At 42.7% G+C, this 26,086-nt stretch overlaps 1 protein-coding gene across 1 annotated transcript in view; it reads left to right on the top strand.

Moving 5' to 3' along the window:
- The window catches only part of CDKL1 (cyclin dependent kinase like 1), a 44,563-nt gene extending 18,533 nt beyond the window's left edge, over positions 1 to 26,030 (top strand). The window contains exons 3-10 of the mRNA XM_073638549.1: positions 6,335 to 6,456; positions 17,831 to 17,903; positions 20,029 to 20,119; positions 22,022 to 22,222; positions 22,319 to 22,401; positions 22,884 to 22,940; positions 23,460 to 23,615; positions 24,094 to 26,030. Of these exons, the coding sequence (XP_073494650.1) occupies positions 6,335 to 6,456; positions 17,831 to 17,903; positions 20,029 to 20,119; positions 22,022 to 22,222; positions 22,319 to 22,401; positions 22,884 to 22,940; positions 23,460 to 23,615; positions 24,094 to 24,198 (888 nt within the window). The 3' untranslated portion in view covers positions 24,199 to 26,030. The remainder of the gene's footprint in view (positions 1 to 6,334; positions 6,457 to 17,830; positions 17,904 to 20,028; positions 20,120 to 22,021; positions 22,223 to 22,318; positions 22,402 to 22,883; positions 22,941 to 23,459; positions 23,616 to 24,093) is intronic.
- Positions 26,031 to 26,086: the final 56 nt, after the last annotated feature.

Genomic DNA, 26,086 nt, shown 5'->3' with positions numbered 1-26,086 from the left:
CAGGAAAATGAGTTATTCTGTATTTTTCCTTGAAACTCTTGTATTGATTTTGCTGAATTGATGCTATGAGATGTAAAAGTTTTATGCTGAGCCATTAAAGGTCAATGCTGTATATTTACATTGCCTTTCACAATGTGTTACATAACGTAGAGCCGGGACGATAACTGTAAAGAAAAACGCTTAGTTTCCTCATGTACAAAGTGTATTTTTAGGGTATGCAGATTTTAAATCCACAGGCGGGCGGGTCAGCACGTGATGCACATTTTCACCGCTGCATGTAAATGTTTTTATTTTTTTTATAAATCACTTCCACAACTCTGTACCTGCAATATGCAGCGGTTATTCCTGTATGTAATTCTGCAGTGGAAATCCACTGCATATTTTTTCCCCATGAGAAAATACCTTTTAAACTGGTTACACATGTCTGAAATTCCAATTCCAAGAACGGGCTGCAATGTTCTGACTGACTGAGGATCCCCTGACCCGAACCAAATTTATATAGACATTTATCTATTTGCAAATTTGCCACATTTTTTACCATACTAAATGTTTTTTCAACCCTACTGTTCTGTCGCCTTAGTGTTTGCTCACTGTGCCTTTTTTTTATCAGTTTTTTTTTTGTATATCCCTAATAAAGATTTATACTGATTTACTTATTTTTGCCTATATTTTCTTGCAAATAGGCGTATCACCCTATGGAAACTAACAAAGTAAAGAAAATGTTTTTTAAAATATAAAAAAAGGATATAAAAATTAAACTTGCCTCTCTTTTCCTCAGTTAACAATAAAGAAATGAAAAAAAAAAAAATTGGTAGCAATTAGGGTTGAGCGAGTATGTTCTGTTCGAGTATTTACAGCTGCTCGGTGATGTTGCGACTGTTTGACAGCTTTATTACATGTGAGGAATGTGTAAGAAATAGACATTCCTCACATGTAATAAAACTGTCAAACAGTTGCAAATCATGCACACGGGAGCGATTCAAACATAACACCCGAGCACGCCAAAAATACTCGGAAAACACCCGAGCATGCTCGCTCATCACAATTTTACTTCACTTGGATTTTTTTCCATTTTTCAGTAAGCTGAATAATAAAATCGATGGTGTCATTCAAAAGTACAACTAGTTCCACAAAATAACAAGGCCTCATATGGTTTTGCAACCAGGGAAAAAAAAGTTACGCCTCTTGGAAGAAGTGGAGAGAAAAAATAAATGCACAAAAAATTGCTTGAACTTTAAAGGGTTAAAGTGTGCAGCAAATTATTGAAAATGCTACATATATAATGCATTTTTGCTTTGGCCTTTTTGTGGTGGTCATGGAGACATGTCAGTTTTTGATTATAGTCACGGATCAAAATCTCCCCCAGAGTCTATGGATTCATGAAAATCACAGACAACACATGGAACATGCCATCTGTGTGCCATGCACCTGCTTTTTTAACATTGTAATTGGTAGAAGTTTTGCAATATTTTTTTTTTGCATATAAGAAAACCATTCATGGTAAAAAAAAAAAAATATATGGACACATAGACCAGATTGGTTGCAGTCCAATAGAGTACACCAAGCATAGCCCTGAGATGCCCATCTGCCCGCAGTCATATTGTGCATGTGAAGTCCCTTGGCTTTGCTCCCTAGCCATGTTACTTAGCTGACTGTGGAAGAAAGAGGAGACATCATCCAAGTAATTTATGTTAGAAAAACCTATTGACACGTTCCCTTATTTTTAAAAAAAATAAATAAAAAATGCCAAATTGTTAGTGCAGATGCTGCATATTGCAGTACACAACATGTGGAGGAGGGTTTGAAATCCACCATATGCAGATGAACAAATTTGTACCAAAAATGTGTTCTTCAGGCAGATAAGTCACCGCCAGATGAGTTTTGCTGAAAAACAGAATGTTAAGCAATTTGGAATACCCCACACGTATTTTGGGTATGAGCAGGGAATTAAGTCCCCTCTTTTCTGGCTACCAGCAGGACCACGGCAAGCACTGTAAGAGTCGTCTCCATTTGTGCATCCAGTTATTAATCATTTTTTCAGGAGTCTGTGACTGCACTACAGGCATGAGATGTGCGGCTCTGGTTACCAATTCTCTGTGAATTACTCGTCGTAGCAAGCGGCCTACAGCTCTTTGGTTAATCAGGGAGATAATTCATAGATGTCTATTCCTCAAGAGTCTTTCCCAATCCGATAATAAGGTGTTTCACTGCTCAACTCCACAAATGAACGTGTCTGGAGCATTAATGAACACATCGGGGACTGATGCAGGAATCTATTGTAGTGAATGGATTTTCCATCTTACATTTTGCAAGCAGAGATACATGCTTGTAGCATTCATGATAGAGGCAGTATTGTATCTAGTAGAGCAGGGTTCCCCAACTGCAGTCCTAAAGGCCCACCAACAGGTCATATTTTCAGGATTTCCTTAGTATTACACAGGTGATAATTACATCATCTGCACAGGCAATAATTTCATCACCTGTGCAATACTAAGGAAATCTGAAAAAATTACCTGTTGGTGGGCCTTGAGGACTGGAGTTGAGGAACCCTGTAATAGAGGATGTAGAAAACAAAGTGTAATAGGATTGATATATTGACCACCAATACGTCTTTTTACTGACCTGCGATATAAGAGACTAGCGTTCCCCGACAGATGATAATCCTGTAGCTGTCACCTGTACACTATAGCTGACAACTTGCTGCATCAGCCACGATCAGTGTTGGCACCGACCATGGACGTTTAACTGCTTAGATGCTGCTGTCAATAATGACTACAGAATCTAAATAGTTAACAGAGTGTGGGGGCTCCCTCTTTACCTCATTGGCACCCTGAGATCTTGATTGTGTGGTCCTGATGTTTGCCATGGCAGGTAACAGCCAAATAACGGCCTTAGGCTATGTGCCCACGATGCAGAAATGCTCAGGATTTTTTCCTGAGCGTTTCTGCATCTCCCTGGCAGAAAAAAACGCATGCGGATTGTACATGCGGATTGTACATGCGGATTGTACATGTAGATTGTACATGCGTTTTCCTGCCAGGGACATGCGGATGTGAAGCGTTCTTCACTTGCATTTCCGCATGCGGGTTGATAAGCGCTTTCCAAGCGATTTTAGCATCACTTGGAAAGTGCTTGACAACTTGGTCACACTATATAAATCCATGCAACCGGCATGGATTTATATACTGTGACCTTAAAGAATGGTAAAAAATAAAAAAATAAATATATACTTACCTTCTGATGGCCCCCGGTGTCCTGCTTCCCTCCGTTCTCCCTTGCCGGCAGTGGTACACTGAAGGACCTGCTGACGTCAGCTTTGCGTGACCAGTCACATGACTATGACGTCAGCGCAGGTCCTTCAGTCCATCGCTAGCTGCCGGCATGCGAGGAGGAGCGCATCGGGGGCCGCCAGAAGGTAAGTATATATTTATTTTTTATTTTATTCTTTTTTTTACAGTTTTCTATGGTACCCAGGTCCGGAGGAGAGTCTCCTCTTCTCCAAACCCGGGTACCATCCGCACATTAGAACGCTTGGATTCCACATCTACATATACAGTGATGCGTAATCCATGTGTTCCAATGCAAGTCAATGGCGGCGAAAACGCAGCACTTCCGCAAAATAATTGGTAGTGCTGCGTTTTTTTCCACAATGATAATCCGCAGCGGAAATTTCCGCAGCATGTGCACAGCACATGCGAATTATCAGTGGGGAACATGGCAGGCCTTCTACCATGCATTTTTTAAGCGCTTCTGCAGCGTTTTTGCCGCTGCGGAAACTCTTAAAAAATGCATTGTGGGCACACAGCCTGAGAGTCTGTCGGCTCTAGCGGCCTGTTCAGAAGTTATCAAAATTTAGGTTGTAAAAATATACTTTTTCATTCCTGTCATGCCACTTTGCATTAATTCCTGAAAAGCACCTGAAGGGTTAATGAACTACCTGAAAGCAGTTTTGAATATGTTGAGGGGTGCAGTTTCGAAAACAGTATCACTTTTGTGTGGTTTCCAATATATAGGACTCCCAAAGTCACTTCAAAACTGAACAGGCCCCTATAAAAATACGTTTTGTAAATTTCCTTGAAAACAAAATAAAATAGCACTTTACAAATGGTGTTGATGTAAGGCAGACATGAGGGAAATGTTATTCATTAATGCTTTTGTGTGGTGTGACTATTGGGATTATCATTCAAAGTTTGAAAATTGCAGTTTTTAAAATATTTTTGTCAAATTTCTGTCATTTTTTATAAATAGATGCAAAACATATCAACCTTAATTTACCATTATTACAAAGTATAATTTGTCACGAAAAAACAGTCTCAAAATCAAAGCATTCCAGAGTTATTACTACATAGTGACACATGTCAGGGTTCAAAAAAATTGGTCCGGTCACCTCTCTGTTCTTCACTCCAGTACAAATAAAACGACTTCCCAATAATAATTGTCCGTTATAGTAGCCACATGATCTAGGAATGTTCTTATTGCTATTTCAAGAGTAAGTAAACTTTTGTTTAATTTTTTTTTATGTTTTCGGACATTTTATTCTGAGCAGATTGGATCTGATGGAATCTGAGTTTTTTTGGGGTGAGTGGACTTTTGCATGCACTAGGAGTTTTTACTTCTTCTGACTTTTTTTAATAGTCTTCCTGATACAGCTTCAAACACCACAGAAAAACACACATACACAATGTAACAAAATGTAACAAAAAAAATGATCGCAGATGGATACTGTATCATCAGCCTATTGTCCAGGAGACTTTTTAACAAGTTTGGATTGTTCAAAGCAGAGACCCCCTTACTGTTTTGGTAATAAAAGAAGATAGCATGAATATAATATAACGATGAGCCCGTCACGGCAGGACGTCCCATCCAAAGGAATTTATTGGCATCGGTAGCACTTGTAACATTTTCACGGGATTTCTTTTTTCATTCCTGGCCAGAAAGTTTCGGCTTGTGGCCGGTGGCTTGTTATCAGCCGTACAAGTGGAGACCTGCTTGAGGAGTGTTTTTCCGGCTCTTAGTCAATAGTAACAACCTCTGTTTATTGATGGCTGGAATGCCAGGCACTATCTGGCAACGTGTTTGTGTAGTTAAGCTGCCCTGATCCTCCCTATACAGAGCGGCCAAAAAGCAAATATTTAGTGAACGCTGAATTGTAACCAACAATACCCGGCGCTCCGAGAGATGGACAGCAATCCGATTTGTGTGTGTCCTGCGAGCCGCGTTTTCTATGGCCGTGTTTGTGTTTTGATCTTTGTGGTATTAACCAATGCTTTTATATTGCCTCCAGGACATGGGGCGAGCGTATTATCCTGTGATCGTGTCCTTTTATTATGTTTAACAGGGATGTTTTTAATAGAAAAGCAAACCGGGAGATGACAACATTTTGGCTTGTAGAGCTTTACTTGCTCATCCATGGTATCTGTCAAGAGAAAGATGTCAGTAAGCTGCCTACAAAGGGCTTAAAGGAAACCTATCATCAGGCTTTCCTGCCGCCATTTCTTTATTAACCTCTAATCCGCTCTGCAGCACCACTCCTGCCCTGCTTACAATGCTAACAAAAAAACTGTTAAAAATTGTCCCACATTGTATAATAATGAGTGTGGAGCGGTCCGATGGACATCTCCAGGCCATATAATATTATTCACAGCGCCGGCAAATGTTTCTTGAGCTGGCACCATGATCAGAAAGTCGGCGCACTCAAGATACATACTGCCCTATTCAGGGCATTGGAACGTGATCCTTGGCGCATGTACCAGTCTTCTGTCCAATGGCGCAGGTGAAAGATTTTGCTGGCTATGTGGTTGGTGCAGGCGTCAGTCAGAGGCGAGTAAGTACTGAGCATGGTCTGGAGTACTGAGCATGAGACGATTTCACCCCTTTAGGGCAGCAGGGGTGATGTATAATGATTCTAGGAGGTAAAATGATGCTGACGCTAGTTTAGATATGGAAAACCAGATGATCGATTGGTTCTCTGTTAAATCGCCGCCCATCTCGTTGCTTTTGGCCAATTGGCATTGTGAAGAGTTCCCTATGTTCAGTAGAGCAATGTTATCAGCAGTGTGATAGGCCAAGGATTATTCGTTGCTTTTCAGTACTGGTAGAATCACTTGAAAAGAAATGTGCTAAATATTAACCGGATAAGGTTATCTAATCGATGAGAATATGCTTGTTCTGTATTTCATAAGTCCCAAATGCTATGGTATCACTCAGTCTTTGAGTCCAGGAGCTCAGTGGTCGCTCCACAGATTTTTCTCTAATTCGCTACCTTTCCACATTTGTTGCAAATAAATATACAGTATATACATGTATATAATAATTTGTTTTGTTCCTTTTGCAGCAATTAAAGCACCCCAACCTGGTGAACCTCTTGGAGGTTTTTAGACGGAAGAGGAAGTTACATTTAGTCTTTGAATATTGTGACCACACAGTCCTCCATGAACTGGACCGACATCCACGAGGGTAAGTGCCAAATGAGTGCAGAAGGGACTGTGCAAACATAAAATCCTGTCTGGTCTAACAAATTGCCTGAAAAAGACTTTCGGTGCACACGTGTAAGGGTGTGGGAGTTTTTTTCAGGAGTTTTTGGAGCAGAAACACTCAAATAAAAATTTTTGTATTTTGGAGTGTTTATGTTCCAAAAGCTCCTGGAAAAAAAACTGTGTGAACATACCCTACATTACTTTGGGCCTCTTCAGATGAGCATATTTCATGCTCCGAGTATGGACCGCAATGCATGGACCAGCTGCGGGATTCCTGACCTGAACCATCAGCCGCTTCATAGACATGTAGGAGACTGTTAGTTTGGGTCTGTGCATTGTGGTCCACATTCGGAGTATGAAATAGGCGTGAAACAAATTTGCAGGATTAGAAAAAAATTTTTTTTTTCTAAAAGCATCACTACGTTTACTGCATGATCTATGTGTACTAGTCACATCCCAGGGACTAAAGTGCTGCTGTTTCTAAAAAATTTTTTTACTTTTTTCCTAATTTTTTAAATGTATTACATTAATCATCAAATTTATTATATCGTTAAAATGAACATGACATGAACACAAATTTCTTAAATCACTAAAATGAAGGGACAGAAGTACACGGCTCTGCTGTACTCCTGAAGATGGGCTCATGGAGTCACAGAGAGAAATATGATCAGATTGCAGGGATGCTGTATTCCTAAATATTACGCATTACCTGTGACTCATTGATCAAAGGCGATCTTCCATTGGTTATTTCCTATTTCATTATGTGGTGGTAACTTTTTTCCACTTTTTTTTACAAGTATGTCTGAAATGAATACGTGTATTATTATTATTATTATTATTATTCATTATTATAGCGCCATTTATTCCATGGCGCTTTACATGTGAAAAAGGGGTATACATAGCGAAAACAATTACAATAATCTTGAACACAATGTGACAGCGACTGGTACAGGAGGAGCGAGGACCCTGTCCACAAGGGCTCACAATCTACAAGGGATGGGTGAGGATACAGTAGGTGAGTTTATAAATGTGTCCTTCCTTAAAGCGAATCTGTCAGCTGATTTTTTTCTATATAATCTGAGAACAGCATGATGTAGGAGCTGAGACCCTGATTCCAGCAATGTGTTACTTACAGGACTTTGTGTTACTGTTTTAATAAAATCCAGTGTTTTATCAGCAGGAGATTATCACTACAGGACTAGATGTCTCGTGCCTCCTAGTCAACTACTCTGTGTACCCCCACCTCCATCACTGATTAGCAGCTTTCTGTCAATCAGTGGTGTGGGGTTATACGGAGCACTGATCACAGGAGCGTGGCTTGCTGGATCCTCTGGGGCGTGTCTTTGTGAGCCACACCTACTGTCACGCTAGGTATGGGGAGAACCCAGCGTATAATGACGGCTAAAGGGAAGGGAGCTTTACAACTAGGGAAAGGGAGAGTGGAGACCCCTAAACAGAGCTAATGACAAACCTTGACTCCCCTATAGACCCTAAATAGGTTCTGCACCTATCGCCGAGCAGGAAACCTGGCCCTAGGTGACCCTAAGGCTAGGCCCTAGGTAGGGAGTGGGAGGGGTGAGCACTAAGTCAGCCCCACTACAAACTAAAGTACACACATGGGAAATAAACAGGGGAATACACTTGGCTCCAAGATGACACCGGAGAAAGCACGGCAACAATCCACGAAGGAACTCCAAGGTAATTTTAGCCGACTACTAGAATCCCAGCCCTGAATAGGTATAACATGCTATCACTAGCAACTCTCTGAAGATCTGAGTGTATTTAAAGACACAGCAAGGAAGTGCTGATTAACAGCAGAAAGGTGAGGATACCGCAGGGTCCTAAAGGGAAAGGTATAATCACCAAGCAAGGTGAGGATCACCGGTGGGTCCTAAAGAGAGAGGGATCCTAAAAGGATCAGGGAGATGTTTGTAAAGCCAGACACAGCGACCTTCTACAGCTGGACACCATATGACTGTCTGTCAATTCTGATACACCCATTGACACCTACTTGGTAAAAGCCATAATCATTAGCACTAAATAATAAAGCTCATATCTCTGGAATTGGATGGGAGATTTTTAAAAAATACAAAAAAATGTAAAACCTAGGGGAGCAGCAGAAATAAAATAAGACCAAGAACTGGCCACTATTGATCTTGTGATAGGTCCTCTTTAAAGGGGTATTCCATCTTGAATAAGTCAATCGCCTCTTATTAAGGCCTGTTTACAGTGTATGGAGACAGAGTGATTGTTAGTGCTGTGTCGACAATGATAGTTTTTATGCTGGTGTAAACAATCCAATCATTTAACATTAACTGGCTGACGGAATATTTGCACAGGCCAATAATCGGGAAGGAGCGTTATTAGGAATGAACATTCACTGATTATCGTCCAGTGTGAAGGCACCTTTAGATCAGTGTGGGTCTCACTGCTGGGACCCCTACTGATCGCTCCTGGATGCAAGATCGTGGGCAGGAAGAGCTGAGCAGAGCAGCAGGGAGAAAGGGTGACACAAGTTCCTGGTGGGGATCCCAATGCCGGGACCCCCACTAATCTAACATTTGTCACCTATCCAGCTAGAATAGCCCTTTAAAAGTATAAAGCTGTGTGCGATATAGCTGCAGCCACAAAGGTTCTTCCTTTTCAGAAGTGGACGGAGTATATAGTTAATAGAGGACAATAAGTCATGGGAAATTCTGTGAATGGGGAAATAAGCTGAGACTCTCTGGAGTAATACGCCTGTGTTACAGTCGCTGGATTCCTGGCCCTGACAGTGCGACACTCCCCTGGTTACATATAGAGGTATTAGTCGTCCCGGCTGTCGCTGTTTGCTTTAGCATTGTGCAAACGATACTTCATTCTCATATATTGGCCAGAGTCCGGCGCGGTGACTTGGTGCTATGGTAATATCTGATAAATCTCCGGAGCAGGTCATGTATTGGATGAAGGGTTCTCATTTTCCTGATTAATTGAAGCCTCATGTACACAGCAGCTCCTCCATAGTGTTGACTTACAGTAGGAGGGTAATTGATGGAGATGATAAGAAGTTGCAAAGTGACACTTAATCTGCATTCTCCATCAGCTGCTTATATGGGGCTTAAAGCAGAAACCTTAAGGCTATGTGCCCACGTAGCAGATTTGATGCAGAGCGTTTTTGCCTCTCTCTGGCAGAAAAAAACACATGCAGATTTACATGCGTTTTTTCTGCCAGAGAGAAGCGTTTTTTCAGCGTTTTTACATGCGTTTTTTCAAGCAGTTTTCCAAGCGATTTTGAGCATCACTTGGAAAAGTGCTTGACAAGTTGGTCACACAATATAAATCCATGCAACCGGCATGGATTTATAATGTGTGAACAACTGATGCTTTAAGGCTTTGTGCCCACGTAGCATTTTTCAAGCGTATATGCTGCGGAATTTCCGCAGCGTAAACGCTTGAAAAACGCATGTATATCCGCACCCCATGGTCCCCAATGGGATTCCGCAAGTTCTATGCACATGCTGCGGATTTTTCCGCAGCGTTTATGCCGCGTTCAAAAATCCGCAGCATGTCATTTAATTTTGCGTTTCCGCAAGCGGAATTGCCTTTGTCCAATGCATAAAAAACGCAAGGCAATTCCGCATGTGGAAAACGCGTGATAAACGCGCGATAAACGCGTGCGGAATTCCGCATGCGTTTTTCCGGGAGAGGACTTGCATTTATGCAGCAGAAATTTTCTGCTTCATAAATGCAACGTGGGCACATAGCCTAAATGCAGCATCTGTAGCAAAAAAAAAAGAGAATTAAAAAGTTAAAAAAAAAACTTGTATACTGACCTCTCCGGTCTCCTCCGGTCTGCTCCCGGCGGCGATCCTGCGATCCTCACTCTTCGGCGTCCCGCGGTGTACTGTCAGGACCTGCGGTGACGTCTTTTAGTCAGCTGATGGTCACACGACCATCACCTGACCGCCGACGTCAGCGGTCACGTGACCATCAGGTGACTAAATTACGTCACCGCAGGTCCTGACAGTACACCGCGGGACGGCAAGGAGAGAGGACGTGGCCGGGAGCAGACCGGGGGCCGCCGGAGAGGTGAATATACAGGTTTTGTTTATTTTTAACTTTTTTATTTCTTTTTTTCACCTCGTGGTAGCCGGGATGAAGAGGAGTTGTAGTCTCCTCTTCATCCCGGGTACCACACGCACCGCGATTGCGCTGCAAATTCGCGGCCATTCACTTTAATTGAAATGCAGAAAATCCACATATACCTGCGGGTTTGCTGCGTTTCAATGTTCCTCAATGGCCGCGAATTTGCAGCGTAATCTCGGTAGAAATGGTCATGCTGCGTTTTGCAATGCAATGCGAATTCGGCGCGCAAATTAGCGCATCATGTGCACAGCACATCCGAATTCACATTGCTTTGCATGGCAGACTGTTTTACAAGCGTTTTCACAGCCATAAAAACGCTACGTGGGCACATGGCCTAAATCTTGTTTGGCTTCCTGTTTTCAGGATTGACATGCCATTCCTAGGGTTTGTGCCTAATGATATACCTTTCCTCTAGTCACATACAAGGCTGCATTCTATATTCTGCTGGAGATGTTGCTGAAAAATTGACTTTTCACAAAGCAGCATTTTATACTTAGGCCGCACTTACCAGTTTCTTTGACATTGGTTACTTGTCAGCTGCTACATTAGGGCAGTGGGATTTCAGTGGGATTGGCCAACAGTGGGTCTGCCAAATGAGGACCCCCAGATATGGGCCACCAGCTATGCAGACCCCATAGACCTGCCCATAGATGCATTGGAAGCTGGTGTCTCCCTTACCGCATCTATGAGAGCAGGCCCCCGAGAGAAAAGAAACGAACGTCAGAGCTTGGCATATAAGACCCTGAAGATGCTTGGAACTGAAGAAATCCAAGGACTGGGGTAGGTATAGATTTTTCCTACTTCTGTCCAGTCTGGCAGCCTGGAGACGGAATTAATTTTTAGGGGTCTCATCCGAGGTCTGAATGTGTATTTAGTGGTTTGGGTTAGATTGATTTTAGGGGACTACATCTTGGGTTTGTATAGGTTTCGGTGGTCTGGTTTGGGTGGGATTTATTTTAGGGGTTAAATTGGACTCTAAATGAGTTTAGGTGACTTGACTCGGGTCTTAAAAAAAGTTGGTTGACTGATTTGTGGTCTGATATTAAGGCTACGGCCCCAATATCAGTATTTGGTCAGTATTCGGTCAGTATTGTTTCTCAGGAGTGGGAGACAAAACCAGGAGTGGGTGATAAATGCAGAATTGGTGACTTGTTTCTATTATACCTTTTCTCTGATTGTTCCTCACCTGGTTTTTGCTTACAAATAGTGAGGAAAAATACTGACCAAATACTGATAGTGGGGCCATATCCTAAGGGTCTCATTCGGTGTCTGATTAATTTTAGATTTGGGGTCTGGATGAATTCTCAGTGGTCTGATTTGGGGTCTCAATCGAATTCTGAATTTAGGACACTGCTCTGGGGTCTGGATGAGTTTTTAGTGGTCTGATTTTGATTTTAGGCATCTGGTCTGGGGTCAGAATAAGTCAAGGGTCTGAATGAATGTCTGAAGTCTGATAAATTTTGGGGGTCTCATCTGGGGTCTGAGTGAGTTCTGGGATCTGGTCTGAATGGGTTTGAAGCTCTGATTAATTTTAGGGGTCTGGTTTTCCCATTAAATATTGAAAAATCTTGATGTAAAATATTTCTACAAAGTTTTCACTACTTTACCAAAACAAGATCTTTAGTGTGTTCTTCAGACGTTCACCTGGCTGCAGGTCAGCGGACCGGACACGGGATGATTTCCATTATAAGGATGAGACTCTACACCACTAGCGATATGAGGTTTTCAGACAGTCGCCCCATCTACACTGAGGTTACGGAGGGCAGAGATTTGCTTTGAACCTACGAGGATGTTTGTAGCCACAAGTACAACGTCTTTATCATCGCGTCAATGGTTTTGTGAGGCCAATTAGCTGCTCCTGTCCATAAATACCCTGCAGGCGCTGACTCCATCATGTTAATTACATGTTTTCCTATCAGGTATATTGTAGGTACTGCAGACTGCTTATAAAAAGGCAAAAGTAGACGCCGCTCACCTAAGTGCTGGTTAAGTGCTTGTTACTTTGCTAAACAAGTCCCACTAATCTCATAGATAAAGAAACAGTCGCCAAAACAAACAAAAGCTTGGGGAGCTCGCTGCACATTGCTCTAATTGGGTCATATTAAACAATTGCATCACCCGTCCCCTTCCTTGTATATATTAATTAGGCACTTCTGCCAAGGTCACCCGCATTATTGAGCTTTTCCAAATGGCAGGTCCGCATATTGGTTTAATGGGGTGTGACGCATGTCTATAGGCTCGGCAGTGCTCTCAAGCTTATATATGGAGAATTGCTAGTATGGCAATTCCCTAATAAAGTTCTATAAGGGTCATGTATGGGAAATACTCTGCTGGAGGTCTCATTGGAGAACCGTAATTTCCCTGGTTTGTCTCTAATAGGGAACCGATACTGTACCCGGGCATTTTTGACAATAGACAATTGTATATCAACCAAGTTTTGTATCATATGATAAGGGTATAAATAAATTATTATGATGTCGGGGTGAGATGAGAATAACGTGAATGTTTGATCCTTTGGTTTTCAGGGTGACATAGCCCGATACCAGAGGTGTTTGGCATCAGCTTCTCATCTGCCCATTGAAAATACATGGCCAAGTATTCATGGGTACGGTGGAGTCAGAAGAGACAATTGTCATGAGTGACTCCAGCTGCTGGAATCAGCACTGATCACCAGAACGGGGTCCAGTGTGATCACCAGAACGGGGTCCAGTGTGATCACCAGAACGGGGTCCAGTGTGATCACCAGAACGGGGTCCAGTGTGATCACCAGAACGGGGTCCAGTGTGATCACCAGAACGGGGTCCAGTGTGATCACCAGAACGGGGTCCACTGTGATCACCAGAACGGGGTCCACTGTGATCACCAGAACGGGGTCCACTGTGATCACCAGAACGGGGTCCACTGTGATCACCAGAACGGGGTCCACTGTGATCACCAGAACGGGGTCCAGTGTGATCACCAGAACGGGGTCCAGTGTGATCACCAGAACGGGGTCCAGTGTGATCACCAGAACGGGGTCCAGTGTGATCACCAGAACGGGGTCCATTGTGATCACCAGAACGGGGTCCAATGTGATCACTACAACGGGGTCCATTGTGATCACTAGAACGGGGTCCACTGTGATCACCAGAACGGGGTCCAGTGTGATCACCAGAACAGAGTCCAGTGTGATCACCAGAACAAGGGTCCAGTGTTTCCTATTCCTTCCCAGGAAGAAGACTGCAGCTAGGAATAAAGCACCGGTTGTGCATGCACACTACTCCTGCATTCATACAGTAATATATTTAGTTATCCGTGTGTTGCATTTATGTCCGTCAGTCCCTGAAATGAGCAGCAGAAGGTGAACACGGAATAGCTACTCCATACAACGGCAGTCATGCAACGTGTGAAAAAGTGATTGCCCCCTAAACCTAATAACTGGCTGGGCCCCCCTTAGCAGCAACAACTGCAATCAAGCGTTTGCGATAACTGGAGGAATTCCTCTGGAGGAATTTTGGCCACTCATCTTTGAACCTCCTTTTTAAGGTCATGCCACAGCATCTCAATCGGATTAAGGTCAGGATTTTGACAAGGCCACTCCAAAGTCTTAATATTGTTTTTCTTAAGCCATTTATGAGTGGACTTGCTGGTGTGTTTTGGATCATTGTCCTGCTGCATAACCCAAGTGCGCTTCAGTGTGAGGTCATGAACAGATGGCCGGACATTCTCCATCAGGATTTTTTGGTAGACAGCAGAATTCATGTTTCCATTTACCACAGCAAGTCTTCCAGGTCCTGAAGCAGCAAAACAGCCCCCGAACATCACACTACCACCACCATATTGTACTGTTGGTATGATGTTCCTTTTCTGAAATACTGTTACTTCTACAGGACATACACCTTACAAAAAGTTCAACTTTTGTCTCGTCAGTCCACAGAATATTCTCCCGAAAGTCTTGGCGATCATCAAGATGTTTTCTTGCAAAACTAAGATGAACCTTTATGTTCTTTTTGCTCAGCAGTGGTTTTCGTCTTGGAACTCTGCCATGCATGCCATTTTTGCCCAGTCTCTTTCTTATGGTGGAGTCATGAACACTAACCTTAACTGAGGCAAGTGAGGCCTGCAGTTCTTTGAATGTTGTTGTGGGGTCTTTTGTGACCTCTTGGATGAGTCGTCGCTGTACTCTTGGGGTAATTTTGGTCGGCCGGCCACTCCTGGGAAGGTTCACCACTGTTCCATGTTTTAGCCATTTGTGGATAATGGCTCTCACTGTGGCTGTGGTTCGCTGGAGTCCCAAAATTTTAGAAATGGATTTGTAACCTTTTCCAGACTGATAGATCATGGTTACTTTGTTTCTCATTTGTTCCTGAATTTCTTTGGATCACAGCATGATGTCTAGCTTTTGAGGATCTTTATGTCTACTTCACTTTGTCAGACAGGTCCTATTTAAGTGATTTCTTAAATCACTTTTTCACACAGGACCCTGTAGGTTTGAATTTCTTTTTCTCTTAATAAAGACCTTCAATTAAAAGCTGCATTTTGTGTTATATTTGTCTAATATTTAAATTTGTTTTGTGATCTGAAATATTTAAGTGTGACAAACATGCAAAAGAATAAAATCAGGAAGGGGGCAAACATTTTTTCACACCACTGTATATATTTATGTAGAGATATATATATATAGGTCTCGCATGCTCTCTCTTTATGGCTCTCTCTCGCTTTCTTACTCTCTTTATCCCTTTCCTGCTCTCTCTTTCTCTTTATGGCTCTCTCTTTAAAGCTCTCTCTCGCTTTCTCTTTTTATGGCTCCCTCTCTTGCATGCCCTTTCTCTGTGGTTCTATTGCTCATTCTCTCTGTGGCTCTCGCTCGCTCAATGTGTCTCTCACTTTCTTTCTCACTCTCTCTCTCTGGCACTCTCTTGCTCTCCCTCTCTGTGCCTCTCTCTTGCTCACTCTTTGGCTCTCTTGCTTGCTTTCTCTGTGGCTCTCGCTCACTCTCTGTGGCTCTCTCGTTTTCTCTCTCTGTGTGGCTCTCTTGCTCTAACTGTCTCTTGCTCTCTCTCTGTGGCGCTCGCTTTCTCTCTGGCTTTTTCTTGCTGTCGCTGTAGCTCTCGTTGTCTCTCGCTCTCTCTGTGGCTCACTTTCTCTCTCGCTCTCTCTGTGGCTCTCGCGCTCTCTCTCTTTCTATAGCTTTCTCTGACTCTCACTCTGTGGCTCTCTTTCTCGCTCTCTCTCTCTATAGCTTTCTCTGGCTCTCACTCTGTGGCTCTCTCTTGCTCACTCTCGTTCGTTCTCTGTCGTTCGTTCTCTGTCATTCGTTCTCTTGCTCTTTCTTTCTCTGTGGCTTTCTCTCCCTTACTCTTTCTGTGGCTCTCTCTTGCTTTTTCTCACTCTCTGTGGCTCTCTTTGTCAGTATCTGTCTCTCGCTCATTCTCTGTCTGTGGCTCTCTTTTGCTCGCTCTCACTCACTTGCTCTCTGTGGCTATGTCTTGTTTGCCCTCTTACTCTCACTCACTCTCTCTGGCTCGCTCTCTTTCTGTGGCTCACTCTCTCTGTCTCTCTCTTGCTCGTTTTCTCTCTGTGGCTCTCGCTTGCTTTCCTTCTGGCTCTCTCTCGCTTGCTTTCTGTCACTCGCTCTCTGTGGCTATCTCTTGCTTGCTCTTTTTCTGTGGCTCTCTCTTGCTGTTCCTCACTCTCTCTGTGGCTCTCTTTCTCTGTGGCTGTCTCTCGCTTGTTCTGTCTATGGTTCTCTCTTGCTCTCTCTCACTGTCTCTGTGGCTCACTCTCACTCAATTGCTCTCTGTGGCTATCTATCGTTCGCGCTCTCTTGCACTCACTCTCTCTCTGTCGCTCGCTCTCTTTCTGTGCCGTTCTCTCTGTGTGTCTCTCTCTCTCTCTCTGTGGCTGTCTCTCTCGATCTCTCTCTCTCTCTGGCTCTCTTGCTCTCTCGCACTCTCTCTGGCTCACTCGCGCTCTCTGTGACTATCTCTTGCTCGTTCTCTGTAGCTATCTCTTGCTTGCTCTCTTTCTTTGGCTTTCTGTCGCTTGCACTCTCTTGCTGGCTCGCTCTCTTTCTGTGGCGTTCTCTCTGTGTGGCTCTCTCGTTCTCTCTGTGGCTGTCTCACTCGATCTCTCTCTCTGTGGCTCTCTTTCACGCTCTCTGGCTCACTCGCTCTCTCTGTGGCTATCTCTTGCTTGCTCTCTTTCTTTGGCTTTCTCTCGCTCGCACTCTCTCTTGCTCTCTCTCACTCTCTCTTTCTATGGCTCTTGGAAGAAATGGAGGAAAAAAACAAATTTACAAAAAAGGAAACTCGCCAGGTAATGAAGTGTTTGAAGACGATAATGACATTATGTGATATTTAGATGTCATATAAATGGCCTTTTCCTACCATCCTTTTGGTAAGAAAAAACAATTCCATACGTCTCGTGAGTGGTCAGTGTGCGCAGTTTACTAATATGGTGGGTATGGCGGTCTATTTCTGGATATCACAGGGGCACATAAGCCAATGTCTTGGGGTCCGGATGCAAACGTATCTATTTAGTCCAAGGGGACATAAAGTGGTTGCTGGTAGAGAGGTCTCCTGCACACACCAATGAAGACGATAATTACTTGGTGTTACGGGATATTTGTTGTATTATCTGAAATTAGGAAGTTTTCATAAGCAAATTGAACTTTGCATTTTTTTTTTGCTAACAGTCAGTCTCCTCTGCAGCCAGGATGTGAGGGGTTAAATTCATAAGTGGGAATGTGGGCCCTGGTATGGTGAATAGAGCCCAGTGTGGGAGCCTTTATGGCGCAGGCTTGCATTGACAGATGCTTTACAAGGCGTCCTGTGTGTAGAGCCACGGTTTTATGACGGGAGAAGAATTCATCTGAGCGCCTCCTATTGTCAGTTTCTGTGGCAGCGCAATTCATCAAGTGTTTTAGGGTCAGGAATGGGTTAATATAATCTGAAGCCAGATTAAAAAGGCCAGAAAACCCCCTTTTAATGCATTATGTCCGTCATCACTGTCCCCATTGGGGCTCACAATCTACATTCTCTATAGGTGGCTGTCCAGTATTGCCAAAGTCAGCAAGGTCAGTCCACGTTAATATAATGAATATGGGGGCCTTTATCTCTCATTATACAGTACAGGCGTTGTGGTGGGTAGAACATTGCTTGGAGATTGCTTCTTTTTTTTGGGCTTTTCGCATTTTAATTTTTCGTTTATACACCTGTGAACTGTTACTTTTTTTTTTTTTGTTGCAGAGTTCCTGAACATCTTGTCAAAAGCATCACGTGGCAGACACTACATGCTGTCAATTTCTGCCACAAGCACAATGTGAGTATTGTGATTGTCTGTGCAGTAAAGTATATAGTGTTAATCTATTTGTTGTATAAATTATACAATATGTACAAAGTATGGCACCACCTGGTGTTCAAAATGTATAGCAATGTGCACGTCATCATAATGAGCGGAGTGCTAATGGTCACACAATGCTCAGTACATCTTCACAGCCAGATCTATACATAGTGATCTTCTGATCACTGCTGAACAACTATTAGGCTGTGTGCCCACGATGCGTTTTTTAAGCGTTTCTGCAGCTGCAAAAACGCTGCAGAAACGCTTAACAAAACGCTTGGTAGAAGGTCTCCCATGTTCCCCAATGATAATCCGCGTGTGCGGTGCACATGCTGCGGAAATTTCCGCTGCGAGTTATCATTGCGGAAAAAAACGCAGCACTACCAATTATTTTGCGGAAGCGCTGCGTTTTCGCCGCCATTGACTTGCATTAGAACACATGGATTACGCATCACTGTATATGTAGATGCGGAATCCATGCTTTTCAATGTGCGGATGGTACCAGGGTGTAGAGGACAGGAGACTCTCATCCGGACCAGGGTACCATAGAAACTGTAAAAAAAAGAATAAAATAAAAAATAAATATTATACTTACCTTCTGACGGCCCCCGGTCTCCTTCTCTTCCCTTGCCGGCAGCTCGCGGTGGACTGAAGGACCTGCGCTGACGTCATAGTCATGTGACGGCAGGTCCTTCAGTGTAGTGCACCGCGATCTGCCGGCAAGCCAGGACGGAGCGAATAAAGACTCTGGGGGCCATCGGAAGGTAAGTATAGATTTATTTTTTTATTTTTTACCATTCTTTCGCTCACGCTATATAAATCCATGACGGTTGCATGGATTTATATAGTGTGACCAAGTTGACAAGCACTTTCCAAGTGATGCTAAAATCGCTTGGAAAGCGCTTGACAATCCGCATGCGAAAATGCAAGTGAAGAACGCTTCACATCCGCATGTCCCTGGCAGGAAAAACGCATGTACAATCCGCATGCGTTTTTTCTGCCAGGGAGATGCTGAAATGCTCAGGAAAAAATCCTGAGCATTTCTGCATCGTGGGCACATAGCCTAAGAAATAGCTTTGTGCCTGCTTGTATCAGAGCAGAACACTCCTCCTGTAGGGGAAGTAATAAATTGTCTGCTGCCAGAGGGAGAAGGGGACTGATTTTGTTAACACAATGGGGTATAATTGGAAGTAAAAAAAAGTATGAAATTAATTAATGGGACAGAGAGATTCAGGTTTAACTGACTTAACACTGGGGGTCCAAATGCTGGGACCCCTAGTGATCCCAAAATTGTAGCTCTGAGGATGGGGTTTTACTGTACTTCTTTACAGCCCCATTAACAATGAAGTAGCACAGACCGACCATGTTCACCTTCACTGCATTCCAGTTCTCTGATTTCATGATTGTTTGGGGTCCCAGCGGTCTGGCCCTAAGCAAGTTATCCCCTATCCTTGTTTTTTTGGTGGGGGAATAACCCTTTCACTATCTGTATTGTAGCACTATATTACATGACCGCACTCTTTGTACAGTGCCGCCTTCACGTCCTTAGTAATTAACCTCTATTATCATCTTTCCAAATCCTGTTCTGCAGCCAGGCTTTCACAGCCCCTCCAGGACAGATATAATGTCATGGTGGTTGTCCTGCACTTTACACCCCCACAGGCTTCATTGCTTCTGCTGCCCTGTGATCTCCGCGCCATCTCCCTTCCCGAAGACTCCACAGGGCCAAATATAGAAGCAATTAGAATTTCTAGCTAGATTACACCACAGTTTTGTGTCTCGTCTTGCACTAATCTCTCCTGTGACACCAGCTCTCCTTCTTTGATCATTCAAGTCGCCAGCGTCACGTTTTTAGCTAATTGTTCTTGTAGCTTTTTTTTTTTTTTCCATCACGTAGTTAACCCTTCGTTTGCCAGGGATGCAAAACATAATGTAAACTGTAGCCCCCTTATAAACTACATACAGTGAAATAAAGGATGTAGAAACAAACAAAAACAAAAAACTGTCCAAAACTCATTATGAAGCGCTATTGCAAAAAATGCTTTTGGATATGTATTTTAAAAATAAAAAAAAAATTGAATTGATGAATTTTGTATGTCACCAGTGTATTCACCGAGATGTCAAGCCGGAGAATATCCTTCTTACCAAGCACTCTGTCATCAAGCTGTGTGACTTTGGATTTGCAAGGATATTAAGTAAGTATTTTCCATTTTCAATGACCCAATACCCGCCAGGCCAATTTTTGTTTTGACTCTTTCATATTTCTCCTGCCCTTCTTCCAAGAGCCATAACTTTGTATTTTTTTTACTTATAGCTGTATGAGGGCCTGTTTTTTTAATGACAAGTGCTTTTGAATGACACCATTCACTTTACCGAAAAAAAAAAAAAATTCCAAGTGTGTTTACATTGCAAAAAAAAAAATAGAAAATTCTGCCATGGTTTTTTGAGCTTAATTTTATTATTTTATTTTATTGTAAATGTTATTTATTAAAGTTTTTGTGTGGTGTGACTATTGGGATTAAAGGGATAGTCATTCAAAAATTTTTAAAAATTGCAATTTTTAAAACATTTTTGTCAAATTTCTGATATGTTTTGCATTTATTTATAAAAATATCAACCTAAATTTACCATTATTATAAAGTATCACGTGTCACCAAAAAAAAAAAACAGTCTCAAAATCAATGGGATATGTTGAAGCATTCCAGAGTTATTACTACATAAAATGACACTGGTCAGATTTAAAAAAATTGGCCCGGTCACTAAGGGGTTAAAAAATAACCCAGAAACCTGATTCTCCAGGCCAGCACGACAATGACGATACCAAAGATGTAGAATTTGTAGAAAAATAGAATTTGTTGTGTCACCATTTTCTGACACTTTTTTTTTAAATTATTTTATTAATTATTATTCCACTGATGGAGCTGTGTAAAGGCTTGTTTTCTTTTTGCGCGGCGAGATATGTACCCAAAAATGTATTCAATAAAAACTATAAGATGCTTTGATCGCTTTTTATTGCATTTTTAAGAGGAGGTTTAACAACAGAAAATGTCAATTCTGGTGTTTCATGTTCCTTTTTGTTTACTGTATGGGTTAAATAACTTTATTTTGATATATGGGACTTATATGGACTTGGCGATATTGAATGTTTATTTTTCATGTTTTATTTTAATGGTGGGAAATGGGAGTGAATCGAATTTTCAGTTTTTGTTGTTTTTTTTTATTTTAAGGGACTTAAACCTGCAATCGTTCTATATACTGAAATAAAACTGTATGTATTTCAGGATAGAGCTAAAATTACTGTCTCTCATGACAATCCTATAAAGATTATCACGGTCTAGCAACATGGCAGTAAAAGGGGATATTGAAGGGTCCCAATGGGCGCATGGGACCCAACTGTCATGTGTCTGGGTTTGTACTCTTGAGCTGCACTTTGTGGTCGGCTTCTCTTTTTGCTGGGCCACTGCAGATACACCTTTTCTCCGGGTGTTTAGTTCCTGTTATCATTGCTTTCAGCTACATGTGTTTTCAGTGACTGATTTGTCTGCCCTATCAACTTTCGGGTGCGGCTTTATATACTTTCTCTCTGCTGGTATTTCCTGCTGGTGATGGTCTCATTTGGATGTCCAGCTATACTGTTGTAGTTTAAGCTAGTCCATGAAAGACCAGCTTGGGTTTATCTTTTTGCTGTTTTTGTTCTTTTTCTACACTTATCTTCTTTTTAGGAACATACTTTTAGATAATTTACTCTTGTGCTCTGCCCTTCGGTTCTTTAGGAGGAACATGAAGCGCTGGACGGCCATTCAGGCGACAGCATACGTCAGAGTTGCCATCCTCTAGTCTGTGGTTAGGGCTGTCTCTGTACCTGCAGACACCACTAGGGACTGCGGGGTCAGGACCTCGAGTCTGTACAGGAACCGGCAGGGTCAGTTGCAGTTTTTAGTCACTATCATAACACCAGCGCTTTAACTGCCGCTGTCAGAGATTGATGATGGCATTAGCTCTTAGATGGGGAAGCAAAAACCTGGTGACAAGATTCCCTTTAAAATGTTCTGCAAGCTTCAGAAAGTGAATATATGACCCTCTCTTTACATGAACAGCTGGTCCCTGTGACTACTACACAGATTACGTGGCGACAAGATGGTACCGTGCCCCTGAGCTTCTGGTAGGAGACACACAGTACGGACCCCCGGTGGATGTGTGGGCCATTGGCTGCGTCTTTGCTGAGCTTCTTTCTGGAGTTCCACTTTGGCCGGGCAAGTCTGACGTGGATCAGCTGTATCTGATCAGGAAAAGTTTAGGTAAACGGCGTCCATCACGTCTGACCACATATCCAGCTATAGTTACATGTACTGGTCCTATGTAAACATATATTACTGACTTTCTCATTGATGTAGGTGACCTGATCCCTCGACATCAACAGGTTTTTAGCACAAACCAGTTCTTCAGTGGGGTCAGCATACCGGATCCTGAAAATATGGTACGTAAATCTATAAAATCAGATAAATTAGTAATAATTATTGAAAAATAATTGAAAAAAGGCACGGTGCTTGGATAGGGTCCCGCCCCGTATAAATTAATATGGTAATTTGTGGTCAGAAATCACAGATGGATTGACTGGTAAATCATTCTGCAGTCCATGTACTGTGGTTCATACAGGCTGGAGAAGCCAAATGGTCCAACATATTTAATGGAACCTTATTACAATAAATGCATTATAGCCAAAAATACTTGCACTTAAGAATATATATATATATTTTTTATAACGATCACCTTCTCTTCTGATCCCCCATGGCAGACTGTAAGCTCCTCATCTTTCCTTTTAATATTATAATCTTACATTGGGTCTATAAAACGAAACTGCCAGCAGTCAATATTAGGACGTCCAATATTATACAATTTATTTTCTCATTCTTAAATAGAGATGCTTCTGATTCATGGGTCCTTCATCTTTATTTGCAGGAGCCTCTGGAACAGCGATTTCCAAATATCTCATCTCACGCTTTACGACTAATGAAGGTAAAAAAAAACAATAGATCTCTGATATAGTGAATTATAGGTTTTATCCGTGGTTCTAGATATATGTACTGGCACAAAGGTGTGAAAAGTAATCATCTGCATGACTCGGCCCACTCTCCAAAAAAGTAAGGATTGCCCTCCTGGTTTTTTGGGTTGGATATGTGATTGAAAGGAATCGCATCAATGCCTGCAGCCAAGCACTGGCCTCAGAGGGTGATGTGTTGTTCACCGCTGTGGGCAGTGATTGGCAACAGTGGTCCTAAGCCAACCAGGACAAGCAACATATAGAAAGAGTCGTAGATCCCAGGCAGTGTAGGACCAGGATTGGTAAGTGAGTATTAGCTATTAGATTATTGTGAAGCATTCTAGGTGATATAAAAAAAAGAATCAAGTGTGCGCATCTCCTTCAAGCTCATGGCCTAGGGTGGCACAAATACGCGTTTCTGGGGTAGTGAGTGTTGTAAGCAATTGTGATCCACGCAGATGTAGCACAATCCTCACCTGTATGTGCACACACAGGGCTGCCTGCACATGGACCCCTCCGAGAGGCTCACGTGTCAGCAGCTTATAGAGCACCCCTACTTTGAAAGCATTCGAGAGGAGGCCGACGCTGCAAAAGATCCAGAAAGAGTCAGCAGGAAACAGACCAGACTCCACAGAAAGTATTTCCCTGGGGTATGTACATTATCCTGGATACTTCTCTAGATTGTAAGCTCTTGTGACAGGACTTTCCCCTTTTTAATAATGTCCAGATTACAATTAGACCCCCCCAAAAAAAAGAGTTGGTGTGAGTTGATTTTCCATACCCAGTTCATCGGCCACTTCACTAATTTGCGGTCACTTAATGGGAGTCCTGAGAACTGTTTCGTACCTCCCAGCATCGCTACTCTTCTTTTGATTATCCAGCTTGGCGCTGCTTCACATGTCTTTCTCTCCGCAGCGCTGATGTTGCACCAGACCTGATGCCGGCAGGTATGAGGCTGGTCTCGGGGTTCCCGTCTGCCAACCACAGATTACTGAGGTGGCCGATGTATCTGGTTGTGCGAATCGATTTGCACCAATTCTAACAAGAAGTTTATTAATTGTGAATACTTTGCTGTGTTTATGTCACTGATCCCGGCTCTTCCTACTGCTATTTTCCTTCTCTCCACAGCTCCAGCACCTGCCGCAGCTAACCAACAGTAATCTCCTGCCAGCGCTGGAGAGTAAGAAACATTACAACACCAGAAAGTTCAACTATCGCTTCCCCAACATATAATCAGGGGAAAGAGACTCGTTAAATATTTATTATTCCTGGAACAAAGCATGAGGAATTTGTGGGGGAAAATCAGATGCGGCACGTATTCCAGTAACCAGCGGGCACGGCCTCTCAGTTATTCATAGGATCCGGCCGTTAAAATGCTAATAAACCGCACATTGGCAGAGTGCGCCCCGCAGCAGAGGGCATGGCTGATCGTATCTCACAAATGGACAGCTTCACAATATCGGGCCGTGAACGGGCTGCATTCAGCGCCACTGCATAGTGTATTACTTACAGCATCATATACCAATAGGAAATCAAGCATTTGGCAGATATTTCTTCAGTCCTTGCAATATGTGGTCTATAAGCAGTGAACCAAATTTTCCTGCTTTCTAAGTGGGTCAAATTTACTATACCCACAGCCAACCCCACCTGCCCATCTAGGCTCACACCTATACAAACTGCATGGGCACAATATATCAGCCATGATGCCTTAATATGTGCCTGATACAATGGGTTCATCTATCAACTGATATATTTTGGGTCTTACACAGCGCACCTTCAGATGGGTGGGTGACCATATAGCTTGTACATGGCAATGTAAGAATAATGATGTCCCAGGCCTCCATGCTTCATAGTAGAGCTCTCTGCTTTTTAGGCCGGTTTCACATGTCCAACATTCGTGGTCTGAGTAAGGACTACTATGTTTGGACCGGCCATGGGTCTCCTGACCCGAATGCAACAACCTCATTTTCATATGGGCTTGTAGAGTCAGGAAACCCGTGGCCGGTCAGTACTTGGACCGCAAATGTCAGATGTGTCAAACTGGAAGATTGGGGGACAATTCGGGGTGCTGTGATCTCCCCGATACGTGTCACATTGCTGGCCAAGGTAAAGACTCTGCAGACCCTACTACAAAAGGCAGTCTCTAAATATCAATTTCCAAGTAGTGATCACTTTCTGTTTTACAATGAAATAATTACTTATTGTACACCACTACGATGATGATCTTCATGATCGGTGGGGCTCTGACCTCTGTGGGACCCAGCTGTGTATAGAAAGGCAGCGAGGCACCATTCATATAACGGGCTTTGCTGCAATTCTCACAGCTCGCAGACCTGGGGCTGTGCTGGAAAACAAAGCCGCTCCGAACCTTCTTTCTCAGTATTGCTTGTGGTACCAGTGATCGGACCCCACTGATCATAAAGTGAGGACATCGCTTTGCAAGATTGGGCTACCCCTTTAACAAGTGGCAGGATAAACGTCTGTGCATGACCATGAATATTTCTATAGTTTATCCTATGCTCCTTTACATGGAGCAGTTTATATAACAAACTGTACATAACATCTGTCCAATAGAGGATTCACCGTGTTGGATTTTTTTTGCACAGTCCTCTACTGATCCACCATCTATGACAACGGTGCTCCCTCTGTGACTGAGATGGTGACATGGGGTTAATACAGCCGGACTAAGCGCAAGATTAGCCGTGCAGATAAAGCGTAACATGTCTGATCCGCCAGCTTTCTGAATATCCGCTTTAATCTGCCATGATCTGACCTTCACTAGTCGGCACTATGTTATCCAGAGGCGATTATGATCATTCATTAAACCGCTGTTGGGATTACATCTGACCGTGTTACAAAAGCATAGAACAAATTATGGACGCACATAGGGTTGTATAGTAATTTTTTTTTTATAGTTCTGTATATAACCAGAATAATGACGATGGTCCACACATTAGGGACATGAGATATACACATATGTAAATGTGAACACCGTATACACAAACCTGATATGTTTTTTACTTGGGACGATTGTGTTAATAAACTGAACGTGATCCATACAGTACCTGGCATACTTTTATTTTATCAAACCAACTTGTTAGGTTCCTCTGAAGATTAGGGG

The sequence above is a fragment of the Phyllobates terribilis genome, unplaced genomic scaffold (genome assembly GCF_046119375.1).
Source record: "Phyllobates terribilis strain yellow unplaced genomic scaffold, ASM4611937v1 Scaffold_7__3_contigs__length_470593459, whole genome shotgun sequence".
NCBI classification, from domain to species: Eukaryota; Metazoa; Chordata; class Amphibia; order Anura; family Dendrobatidae; genus Phyllobates; species Phyllobates terribilis.
Note: the sequence above shows the minus strand (reverse complement) of the source record. Positions and strands in the feature narration are given on the sequence as shown.